The sequence below is a fragment of the Scyliorhinus canicula genome, chromosome 18 (assembly GCF_902713615.1).
Source record: "Scyliorhinus canicula chromosome 18, sScyCan1.1, whole genome shotgun sequence".
Taxonomy (NCBI): domain Eukaryota; kingdom Metazoa; phylum Chordata; class Chondrichthyes; order Carcharhiniformes; family Scyliorhinidae; genus Scyliorhinus; species Scyliorhinus canicula.
In genome coordinates, this window is record NC_052163.1 from 5,826,845 (window position 1) to 5,840,187 (window position 13,343).

At 44.8% G+C, this 13,343-nt stretch overlaps 1 protein-coding gene across 1 annotated transcript in view; it reads left to right on the forward strand.

Annotated features, from left to right (window-relative positions):
• Positions 1–618: 618 nt before the first annotated feature.
• The window catches only part of c18h17orf75 (chromosome 18 C17orf75 homolog), a 21,107-nt gene continuing 8,382 nt past the window's right edge, over positions 619–13,343 (forward strand). The window contains exons 1-5 of the mRNA XM_038776936.1: positions 619–855; positions 4,863–4,958; positions 6,601–6,726; positions 9,973–10,119; positions 10,971–11,028. Of these exons, the coding sequence (XP_038632864.1) occupies positions 710–855; positions 4,863–4,958; positions 6,601–6,726; positions 9,973–10,119; positions 10,971–11,028 (573 nt within the window). The 5' untranslated portion in view covers positions 619–709. The remainder of the gene's footprint in view (positions 856–4,862; positions 4,959–6,600; positions 6,727–9,972; positions 10,120–10,970; positions 11,029–13,343) is intronic.

The window sequence follows — 13,343 nt, forward strand, 5'->3', positions numbered from 1 at the left end:
AAGACTCCACACAGACAGTGACCCAAGCCGAGAATCAAACCTGTTTCCCTGGAGCTGTGAAGCCATAGTGGGGAGATGTTAAGAAGCACCTCTTCACTCACAGGATGGTAGAGGGACTTTTCACAGTAACTTCATTGTTAATGTACGCCTATCTGTGACAATAAAAGATTATTAGAGGTTTGGAACTCTCCCACAAACTGCAGTTGAACCTGGATTACCCTTGTTGTGCTGGTCAGGGGGGTTACCCTTGTTGTGCTGGTCAAGGGGGTTACCCTTGTGCTGGTCAAGGGGGATACCCTTGTTGTGCTGGTCAGTGTGCATCACAAATGCAACTACCTGGTCACCATCACATTGCTGCTTGTGGGAGCTTGCTCTAAGCAAAGTAGCTGCTGGATTTCTTACATTACAACTATCACATTTCAGGACTATGACCTTCAGTGTAAGTATAATGAGGTAACTAAGTGTTAGTATACCGGTGCCCCAAATATTTAACTTGTGAAATGGATAGAAGGTGAATCCACTGGAGTTTTTATGAAGCAGAAGCATTGGAGGCGGTGTGAGTTGAGCTGTGTTTGGGTGCAGTTTCAGGGCGGAACCTTTATGCGGGGAAAGCGGCCGCCAGCGGGGCGCTTACCGAGGGGCGGACCGAGCGGCGCCGCCCACAACAGCTTCCCCCGTCTGCCCGGGTCCGGTACCGTGCGGGGGGGAGATGATCAATCAGACTTCCCTGCAGGACTCCTCCCTGCAGGACTCCATGGACGGAGATGAGAAGGAGACGGACTTGGAGCCGGAGGACGAGCTGCCGAAGGATCAGCAGCAAACGGACACTTATTACAGCCTGTACCGGAGGCACAGGTCAGGCCGCCCCCCCCCCCCCTTCTCTGATACCTCTCTCTCTTCCTTGTAATATGGAGACAATAAATGTTCACTGTACTCCACATGTGGTCTAATTAAGATTCCATACAAGTTTAACATCACTTCATTGCTGCTATAGAACCCCTACAGTGCAGAAGGAGGCCATTCGGCCCAACATGCCTACACCGACCCTCTGAAAGAGCACCCAACATAGGCCCACTCTCCCACCCCAACCCCATACCCACCTAACCTGCACATCTTTGGACTATGGGTGGAAACCAGGAAACTGGAGCACACAGGAGGGAAACCACCCTAGACAGCCACACAGTCCCCCAACGCTGGAATCAAACCCGGGTTCCTGGTTCTGTGATCGGCAGCAGTGCTAACCACTTTGCCAATTCTATTCCTGTAAAAATGAACCCCGTTCTTTGTTTTTTATGACTTTATTTTGCAACATTGCTACTTTAGTTATCTGTATCTATACCCCTGCACCTTTAGACACCCCCCCCCACAAAGTACAATGTAAGCTCTTTATTCATTCTACAAAATGTACCACCTCACATTTGCCTATATAAGTTAATTTGCCAATTACATGCCCATCCTGCAAGTTTATTCCCATCTTGCTGCATTTTGTCACCCCCCCCCCCCCCCCCAACTAACTTTTCCATCTCAATATGTGCTGTGTCTACATATATATTGCTTGAAAGACATATGCAAGAATATAATTTAGTTGTTAAAATTCCTTTGGTGTTGTTAGAATTGGACTTTATTTCAAGCAACTTTTATTTAATTGGACCACACATTCAACGGTACATCAGTGATCCTGACTTCTGTCAGGTGACACTGGCAACGTGGTGCTACTCCTAATGGTCCAATTAAAATAGCCCAACGTAGGTCAGAGGTCACAGGAGTAATGTGTGAGCAGAATTTGATGTGGAATAAGACTGCTGTCAGTATAAATACAGGGTTATTTAATACCTTGTTACAATCCCAGTTGGTGTTATAACTGGATGGGAAGATCACAGAATGAATCCCTGACTTATAAATGTGTAATGTTTTGCATCAGTATTCACCAAAGTGAAGGAATTGGTGGGTGTTGAGTCTGGAGAAGGGTGTGTAGATAGCCTGGGTCACATTGAGATCCAAAAAGACAAGGTGTTGGGCGTCTTGAAAACTATTAAGGTAGATAAGTCCCCAGGGCCTGATGGGATCTACCCCAGAATACTGAAGGAGGCTAGAGAGGAAATTGCTGAGGCCTTGACAGAAACCTTTGGATCCTCACTGTCTTAGGGTGATGTCCCGGAGGACTGGAGAGTAGCCAATGTTGTTCCTTTGTTTAAGAAGGGTAGCAAGGATAATCTAGGGAACTACAGGCCAGTGAGCCGTACGTTAGTGGTAGGGAAATTACTGGAGAGAATTCTTCGAGACAGGATCTACTCCCATTTGGAAGCAAATGGACGTATTAGTGAGAGGCAGCATGGTTTTGTGAAGGGGAGGTCGTGTCTCACTAACTTGATTGAGTTTTTCGAAGAGGTCACAAAGACGATTGATGCAGGTAGGGCAGTGGATGTTGTCTATATGGACTTCAGTAAGGCCTTTGACAAGGTCCCTCATGGTAGACTGATACAAAAGGTGAAGTCACATGGGATCAGGGGTGAGTTGGCAAGGTGGATACAGAAGTGGCTAGGTCATAGAAGACAGAGAGTAGCAATGGAAGGGTGCATTTCTAATTGGAGTGCTGTGACTAATGGTGTTCCGCAGGGATCAGTGCTGGGACCTTTGCTGTTCGTAGTATATATAAATGATTTGGAGGAAAATGTAACTGGTCTGATTAGTAAGTTTGCAGACGACACAAAGGTAGGTGGAATTGCGGATAGCGATGGGGACTGTCAGAAGATACAGTAGGATTTAGATCGTTTGGAGACTTGGGCGGAGAGATGGCAGATGGAGTTTAATCCGGACAAATGTGAGGTAATGCATTTTGGAAGGTCTAATGCAGGTAGGGAATATACAGTGAATGGTAGAACCCTCAGAGTATTGAAAGTCAGAGAGATCTAGGTGTACAGGTCCACAGGTCACTGAAAAGTGCAACACAGGTGGAGAAGGTAGTCAAGAAGGCATACGGCATGCTTGCCTTCATTGGCCGGGGAATTGAGTATAAGAATTGGCAAGTCATGTTGCAGCTGTATAGAACCTTAGCTAGGCCACACTTGGAGTATAGTGTTCAATTCTGGTCGCCACACTACCAGAAGAATGTGGAGGCTTTAGAGAGGGTGCAGAAGAGATTTACCAGCATGTTGCCTGGTATGGAGGGCATTAGCTATGAGGAGCGGTTGAATAAACTCAGTTTGTTCTCACTGGAACGATGGAGGTTGAGGGGCGACCTGATAGAGGTCTACAAAATTATGAGGGGCATAGACAGAGTGGATAGTCAGAGGCTGTTCCCCAGGGTAGAGGGGCAATTACTCGGAGGCATAGGTTTAAGGTGCGAGGGGCAAGGTTTAGAGGAGATGTACGAGGCAAGTTTTTTTACACAGACGGCACTGGTGCCTGGAACTTGCTGCCGGAGGAGGTGGTGGAAGCAGGGACGATAGTGACATTTAAGGGGCACCCTGACAAATATATGAATAGGATGGGAATAGAGGGATACGGACACCGGAAGTGTAGAAGATTTTAGTTTAGACAGGCAGCATGGTCGGCACAGGCTTGGAGGGCCGAAGGGCCTGTTCCTGTGCTGTACCTTTCTTTGTTTTTTTTATTCCTTGTAGAAAACGTGGAGGGATAGTCAAAGGACCGCTAATTCGTTTTCACAAGGAAAAACATTCATTATACATGAACATGTTGATTATGATATAATATTCCTTTATTCCCCCCCCCCCCCCCCCCCCATCCTACTCTTAGCTTCACAAACCATAGAATAGAATCCCTACATTGCAGAAGGAGGACATTTGGCCCATTGAATCAAATATACACTGATTTTAAGGTTAACATAGGTTACAAAGTATACCTTAGGCTACGATGGTCTCAGTAACACACAAGCTGGCTGTGGTAAGACCCCCCACCACCTCCCCCGGCTCTGAGCCCAAGTGAATGTCTGGATTTTGCCTCAAAATTCCCACAGATTATACTTATACCAGGAGCCACCTTGTCTCACTGAACTTTGGCTTCCACAAGAGTGATTTCAAATTCTGCTTTCAAAATCTCACGATCAACGTCTCTTCGAAACAATGCTTTCCCTCACTACGCCCACCAAGGATTCGCTTCAGGTTTTACATCTCTTTAGTTTTCCTTTGTTTTAAAGGCTTTTACACAAACTCCGAGATCCAGCCACTGATTTTCATGATTATTTCAAATAATGTCTCCTAACCTGTAGTAAAATCTTCCAAACCTGAAAATCACTTCAGATATCTTTCTGACATCTCCGCCTTCTTTATATCTCCGCCTGTCTTTACTAAACAGTTCTCTGTTCTAGCACCTTTAACCTCTGGCTTCTTGGAAGCTTCTCTTAATTTCTCTCATTTCCTTAACTAGCTGAATTTAATTTGTTTTCTTAACAATTATTCTATGGTATGGCTTTTCTTATAGTAAATAAAAGTGTTATGACCCAGATAACAGGGAGAATGTGCAAACTCCACACGGACAGTGACCCAGAGCCGGGATCGAACCTGGGCCCTCGGCGCCGTGAGAATGCAGGACTAACCCACTGCACCACCATGCTGCCCTTCCCTATTCTTCAAACAGTGCCATGGGATTTTACCTGGCCATCTGAAGGGGCAGATGCAGCCTCTGTTTAACCTGTCATTTGAAAGATAATCGCTCTGGCAGCGCAGCACCCCCTCACTTCCCTGCACTGAAATGTCAGCATCGATTATTTGCTGAGGTCTCTGGAGGGGTCTTGAGCCCTTGACCACCTGATTCAGAGTTGAGAGTGCGACCCATGAGTCGTGGCTGGGAGTGGCCTCTGTACTATAATGGAAATGGAGCAATAACCATAAATTATCTTCCAGGTCCCTGCAGCTAGGAGACGAGGGAGACGCGGGACACCGAAGAAATGGACCATCAGACACTTTCCCCAAGGAAACAGTGTCTCAGGAGGATTTCAGGTAAAGGAGGTTGTTGCTCTCTCACCACATCACTTTTGTCCCATAAAGATCTAGATAACCCGGACTGCATGATAGAATCTTTCAAAATTCCATGTTTGTGACTGTTTTTTGAATACAAGGTACAAACCAGATAAAACAACGCAACATATGTCACTTCACAGTAAATATTGACTGGGATTGATTGAATTCTTGGAACAAATTATACATTGAACCTAGCCATGTCTGGCAGTTTAACCAGCAGAGGTTTGGTTTAGCATTGTCCTCTAACTCCCTAGTGACAATTATTCTACTTAAATTTTACCGGGTGTTGTCAAGAAACACATCATGTTATTACCACTGGGTGATCCACATCAGTAATGTTTCCTTCTGCCGGAGATGACGTGCACACTCTCTCCCTGAATCCAGTTTACCTAATTCCACAAAACTCATATCAGATTGAGAAGAACCAAAGTTTAAGGTCACCTTTGTGCATGTCGGGACAATGTCAAAGTTTAACCAGCTAAAACCAAAAAGTCATTGTGCGTTCTTTAACTTCGCAAACTCGTCAAACGTGCATTTAGAAAGTGTTGGTTGCCAGTCACTTAGGATAGCTGGATCAGAGGGCAGCACAGTGGTTAGCACGGTCACCTCACGGCGCCGAGGTGCCAGATTCGATCCCGACTCTGGGTCAGTGTCCGTGTGGAGTTTGCACATTCTCCCCGTGTTTGCGTGGGTTTCGCCCCCACAACCCAAAAGATGTGCAGGGTAGGTGGATTGGCCATGCTAACTTGCCCCTTAATTGAGAAAAATGAATTGGATACTCTAAATTTATGGAAAAAAAGGATAGCTGGATCAAGGAGTTGGGAATGATGGGTTAAATTTACCTGACTATGATGAGATAAGGAAGTCAGGAAACACAAGTTACTCTAAGCCACCATGGGAACCAGTTGACCACGTTCCTTTTTAATATTTTAGCAGTAAAGATGTTCGAAAAACCTCTTTCGAATTGGAATTGTATTCCCATTATGAACATAGTCTCTGTTGGACTTGGGTAAGGGCGTGAGGTGGTCTGTCAATGCAGGGCAACGTTCTGGGATGGGTGAGGGTGCGGAGTGGGATATTGGAGCGACTGAAATTGATTTATATCACCTTTCAACAGCAGATTTCTATTCCAAATATTTTAAGAACTGAATTCTAATTCTCAAACTGCCACAGCGTGATTTGAATTCGAGTTCCCTGAATTACTGCTTCAGCAACATGACCGTTACCTCACTGTGCAAACATTGTCTTGTTACCCACCATGTTTTATCTGATTCGGAGTGGTTGGGTCTCTTACAGTTCTTACCCCTCATGGATTGACTTACTGTGGCAGTCAGATCTGTTAGAGAATGGCGACTCACCACAAGCCATTTGGTAACATTTTCTTTGATCAGATAACAACGAACAAAGTTATTTTCCAAGGTTTTTATGTTCAACTGGCTTATTGCCCTCTGGAAATGAAAGGCTGTCTCTTCCCTGAATATTGGGAACATAAATGTACTTGTACCGTACTGATCAGGAGTAACTATCTGTCAGAGTATGCGAGAACACGTGTCTGAAGATATTTCGTTGTGTAAAACCCTTTCTGCACCTTGCTGAGCAATTAAATCTGTGTTTTCCACAGCCTCTTTTTATTGGCTTCTAACTTGTCCGTCGTGGCTGAGCCAGAGCTTAGAGCGTTTGTCGCTAAACGTCTCAGCAAAGGGGCTTTCTTAGGCGGAATGGGCACTATAGCAGCTGTGGATTTGAGGTGAGAAAGAATTTCTAAAGAATTCGCATTTCGAAAGAACCTTTCATGAGCCAATGTCGTCTGTTTTGAAGTCACTGTTGTAAATTAAGCAAATGTGGCATCCAATTAACTTTCAGCATCGTGACAAGTAGCAACGTTCCTGGAAGAACAGGTACAGGTGGCACAGTGGTTAGCACATCTGCCTCACAGCGCCAGATACTCCAGTTCAATCCGACATTGGGTGACTCTGTGTGGAGTTTGCACATTCTCCCCACGCCTGCGTGAGTTTCCTCTGACTGCTCATGTTTCCTCCCACAGTCCAAAGATATGCGGGTTAGGTGGATTGTCATGATAAAAAATTAACCTGTAGGAATGGGGTTACGAGGTTAGGGTGGGGGTGTGGGCCTAAGTAGGGTGCTCTTTAAGAGAGTTGGTGCAGACTTGGATGGGCTGAATGTAGCACTGCAGCGATTCTTTTTAAATAAAAATTCCCCAGTTCTTCAAATAATTATCCTTATTAGTATCACAAGTTCACTGCAATGAAGTTACTGTGACAATCCCCTAGCCGCCACACTCTGGCACCTGTTCGGGTACACAGAGGGAGAATTCAGAATGTCCAATTCACCTAACAAGCACGTTTTACGAGACTTGTGGGAGGAAACCGGAGCACCCGGAGGAATCCCACGCAGACACTGGGAGAACATGCAGACTCTGCAGACAGTGACCCAACCCGGGACCCTGGCACTGTGTAGCAACAGTGCTAACCACTGTGCTACCGTGTTGCCTGTGCCACGGGATCTGGTTTGCCCACATAGGTGGGCGTAGCAGCTGAGCCATGCAAAGTAAATCTTCAGAACTCTATTGGCCCTGTGTTTTCAGGTAGCAGTTGCGAAACCAAACCGGGACTCAACATTCCATGGTTAGGAATGGATTTCTGTTCCTGGGTGTTCTTGTTATTCCAGTGTCTCCGGCTGAAGTGTAGGAATGCATGAATTTTGGGAGTGAACGGGATCCACTCCACTACCATGCTCCCTGACTGAATGGCTCCACAGTATGTGACCAGACTTGAACATGAGAGAAAGACGAGAGCTTCCAGTGGCTCTATAATCCTGCACTCGCCCAGATTGTCCGAGAGGTATTGGAGCAAAGAAGGGTTAAGAGGAGATTTGATAAAGATGCTCATTTTGATAGTGGAAATAAAGAATAAACTATTTGCAACTAGAGGATTGTAATGGTCCTCTTAGATACTGATAACCTTTTAAAAAGAGAGGAACCCACACAACATCAAGGAAAAGAAACATGTGGAACAAGATTTCACTTTTTAAATGTTTTCCTGTGACAAACCAACTAACTGACATAATTCAAACATTGACAGGTGGGAGATATTTCAGAAAGGAAAATGTCATTTAAAAAAATTGCTACAGCAAGAAACACTTCACCTAGTTATAAGCATTCATATTACTTTCTACACAAATATGACATCCAATGTAATCTCACAGTCTTTCCAACTTGGCCTCCATATTGTAGGATTTCTCACTTCGCATCCGATTGTTTTGGTTCCTGAGTCATGTTTTTCAACGGGTCTGTTCCATCCATAGTCCTTGGGCATGGTTACCACCAATAAGTCACGCATTGATGGACCCTCTCACTCGGGTCCCTGGCACAGAATCCCTGGAGACTCCCATATCCTACCCCTTCAAACAGTCTGGTGGGCTCTGGCACCACTTCCATAGCAGCAATGGGTATTGTCCAAACCACAATTCCTTGCTCTTCCTGTCTTCAGTGTTCTGCCCTTTCCACAGTAACACAGTCTCTGCTCTATTGTCAGACCTGCTCCAACACCAAGTTCTGCTCCAAGACTACCAAACTGAAAATGCTCCCATCCGGAGAGAAAAAAAGAAAACTACCCCCACCCCATTGCAATCAGCTTTCTATTTATCATTTGCTTCTTAGCTGTTCATCTCCTTAGCAACCCCAGGTCACATGGGCATTTCTGGAAACCTTGCGATGTCATAATCAGAAAACCAATTAACCCTCTTTCCAAATACTCCCCATCTCCTATTTTTCTGAAAAGGAATCAAACAGAATAAAATATCGGCTTTTCCCAAAACATGGGTCATGACAGGACACAAGTTAAGAGTAACCGACAAAAACACGGCGGTGACAATTTTGATTGAAAAAGTGAGGTGTTATGCCTATAATCCAACATCTGAAGTGAAAATATTCAGCGGCATCTTTGGAAAGGGATTTTGATAAAACTAGAAGGGGAAACCGTTGCAGGAATAGGGGAGAGAGCCAGGCAGTGGGACTAATTGGATAGCTCTTTCTGGGCTAGTACAGTCACAATGGGCCAAAAGGCCTCCCTCTGTGCAAAATCGCAAGTGTACCTCGCAGCGGAAAATATTTATTACTTGAATATCTGTCACCATTCCGTAGCCAAAAGAGTGAAACATTCACAACAATGCATTGACAATCGCAAATTGTGTTTTCTGTTTTACCAACACAAACACAATGAAAATTGAAAATTCACAGAGTAGGAGCACACACTCACAACCATGTGGAGTTTGCACATTCTCCCCATGTCTGCGTGCGTCTCACCCCCACAAGCCAAAGATGTGCAGCGTAGGTGGATTGGCTACGCTAAATTTTCCCTTAATTTAATAAATAAACTCACAATCATGTCTATTTTTGCTTACTAATTGGCAATACAATTAGCCACATCGAGATTCCCATTAGTCGTGTGGCCAGTAAGTAACTTATTGGACTACCCAGTGGTATAATCCAGGGGAGGGCAAAACGTACAAAAATAATGTGCGTGAAATCACAAAGCAAATCTAGAGCATTGGACGTTCATTCATTTTTTTCTTTTTATAAATTTAGAGTACCCAATTATTTTTTCCAATTAAGGAGCAATTTAACATGGCCAATCCACCTAACCTGCACATCTTTGGGTTGTGGGGGCGAAACCCACGCAGACACGGGGAGAATGTGCAAACTCCTCACGGACAGTGACCCAGGGCCGGGATTCGAACCCAGGTCCTCAGCGCCGTAGGCAGCAATGCTAACCACTGTGCCACCGTGCTGCCTCTTGGACGCTCATTCATGATCTCTTTTAAAGAAATCACAAATGTAAAAACTAGAGGGAGGAGTGTTCATGTTGCATTGCCCTGGGAGATAATGAGTACTGAGATGGCCTTTTTGCTTGTCTAAAGTTAATGATGTAAAGTTAAAGATTGTACTAAGTGAAGTGTGTTTGCTTATTTCCAGCATAGCTGAGCAGCCCGTCGCTTGCTACTATTGCCTCCTCCAGCAGAACCAATCTCCAGGGCCAGAAAGTGACAAACTGGAGTCAAAACCTCTGGTCACTGATTATGTTCTCTGCTTTCTGGGAAGTACAGAGAAGAGCCTTGAACTATATCCTTCAAAGCGGCAGCCTTCGAGTTTATCACGAGTAACTGAGCTACGTGTGTCAGGAGGGTTCTGGGTTTCTGCTGTGTTAGCTGAACTGAGGCAATGCTGCATGTGAGTTGGGGTGGTTTTGGGGAGAGGGAGGAAGCAGAGAGACCGTGTCCCTGCACCTATCCAACAATCACTGGGTGAATAGCCAGCACTAACTATTGAGCTTTTCACATGAATAAAATTGCAGAGGAGAAAGCAAAGCAGATGGGCTGCTAACGCATGCAGCCTAGACAATCCTCCATTTACATTGTCACATCATAATGCAGATAGTACTTTCCATCCTGGATTGACCTTGCTGGGGAAGGATAATAAGACTGAGCTCCTGATCTAAACCCTTACAGGGTAATTTATGCACCAGGTTGGGATTAATTCTGATTTCCCATGTTCAATAACCTGCCTATGATTGCTGGCACATTTTAGAATGAATCTCGTGATCGTGAAACTGCGGCCATCTTGGAATTGACACCTTTGTAATTTTGGGGTGGGGGGGGAGAAAGCATTACAATGTCCAAGATCAAAACCAATTAAAACTGCAACTTTGGGGGTGTCACAATGGTGTAGTGGTTAGCACTGCTACCTCACAGCACCGCGGTCCCGGGTTCGATCCTGACTCTAGGTCACTGTATGTGTGGAGTTTGCACATTCTCCCCGTGTTTGTGTGGGTTTCACACCCCACAACCCAAAGATGTGCCGGGTAGGTGGATTGGCCACGCTAAATTGCCCCCTAATTGGACATTTTTTAAAAAAAAACTGCAACTTTGGGATATTTTGAGCTGTCATCTTTCATTTGCTTAACAAAACCATACTTTCCGAATTGAGTTGGATAAATACGCCCAGGGATTGCAGCTTTACTTGGATGCTGAGGTAAGGTTTTTAAAATTTATCTTCTATTTACAAGAAATTATAACAAGCTGCTAAGACCAACTGCATGCTGCTACTTAGGAACATAGAAACAGGAGTAGGCCATTCAGCCCCTCGAGCCTGTCCTGCCAGTTCATGAGATCAACATGCCTTTGGCCCATATCCCTTAATATCTTTGCTTATCAAAAATCTATCTGTCTCAGATTTAAAATTAACAACTGTTCCAGCTTCAACTACTGTGTGTGGGAGAGAATTCCAAATCTCCACTACCCTTTGAGTCAAGAAGTTCTTCCCAACATCTCCCCTAAGAACGGTCTAGCCCTAATTTGTACACTATGCCCCCGAGTTTTAGAATCCCCAACCAGTGGGAATAGTTTATCTTTATCTACTCTGTCTTTCCCTGTTAATATATTGAATACTGTGATCAGATCACCCCTTAACCATCTAAAATCTTAGCAAAAACAGGCTTAATCTGTGTAATCTCTCCTCGTATCTTAACCCCCATAGTCCAGGTATTATTTCTGTAAACTTACTTTGCCCTCCCTCCAAGATCAAACTATACTTCCTCGGGTGTGGTGCCCAGAACTGCTTTCAGTGACTCCCAGTGGGATCTAGTCAGGGTTTTGTATCGCTGCAGCATACTTTTGGTGTCTTTATGCTCCAATGTTCTAGATATAAAGGCTAGCATTCCTTTAAATTATTTTTCTGCACTTGTTTGTGGAATTTTAAGGATCTATGCAACTAACCCCCCCCCCAGTCTCTTTGGACATCCACTGCATCTAACCTTTTTCAATTTACAAAGTAATCTGCTCTATCCTTTTTTGGTCCAAAATGGATAACCTCACACTTCCTTACACTGAATTCCATCTGCCACAATTATGCCCATTCACCTAGTCTGTGAATATCTCCTTGCTATCATCCAGACTGTCTGCAATGCTACCTAACTTGTATCATCAGCAAATTTGGATATATCATAGAATTTACAGTGCAGAAGGAGGCCATTCGGCCCATCGTCTCTGCACCAGCCCTTGGAAAGAGCACCCCACTCAAACCCACGTCTCCACCCTATCACCGTAATCCAGTAACCCCACCCAACCTTTTTGGACACTAAGGACAATTGATCATGGCCAATCCACCTAATCTGCACATCTCTGGACTCTGGGAGGAAACCGGAGCACCCGGAGGAAACCCACGCACACACTGGGAGAACGTGCAGACTCCGCACAGACAGCGAGACGTTCTATGCCATCGCCCAAGTCATTAATGAATAATGTGAATAATTGAGGTCCCAAACGGATCCCTGTGGTACACCACTAGTCACCTGCCGATTAGAGTATTTACCCATTATCCTAATATTCCCTAATCCCAGTTCTCTGCTCTGTCATTCCTTCATCCCAGTCCCCTACTCTGCTGTTCGCTGCCATGTTATCCCTAATCCCCATTCCCTGCTCTGTTGTTGCCCCTGTCCTTCAAGCACCTAGCCAACAATTTTTAAATATTGACACGGCCTCTGCCACAATCACTAACTCCCAACCATGGATCCCTCAGTCTTTCAACATCTTTGCAAAACAAATTCTACTACCCTCTGTCCTGAATTCCTCACATTTAATCATGTATCATGTATGGTGGTTTAGCTCACCAGGCTAAATCGCTGGCTTTTAAAGCAGACCAGCAGCGCGGTTCGATTCCCGTACCAGCCTCCCCAGACAGGTGCCGGAATGTGGCGACTAGGGGCTTTTCACAGTAACTTCATTGAAGCCTACTCGTGACAATAAGCGATTTTCATTTCATCTAAGCACGGAAAAGGTCTATTTTCATCTACCTTATCCTGTTTCTCAATATTCCTAAATACTTATACAAAATCACTCCTTAGTTTCTGTTCTAATGTAAACAGCTCCAATTTCTTAAGTACTTTTCTTCGGATTTGAAGGTTGCCACTCCAGGCAATTTTCCTAATGTATCTGCACTGTAACCTCTCTATTGCCTCAACATCCTGGCTATAGTTTAGAGACCAGTACTGCACTCAGTAATCCATCGGTGGGGATTTACCCGGGGTTTTATATAGGGTTACCGATACACTCACTTTTACCTAAGCAATCTATTCCAGCCCAACCTGCAAATCAGAAGGTACGTGACCAGACTTTAGCTACCTGCTTCAGAAGTGACCAAAGGGTGTGCCTGAGAGGTTTTAGGTATTGTTCTGTGGGCAGAGTTCCTGCTGTGACCTAGGGGAGGGTGAAGTGACAATTTATGTCGGTATTTCGATACAACCTGCATTTCTTTTGAACAATTTTTCCCCCCCTTTGTGAATGTTGTTG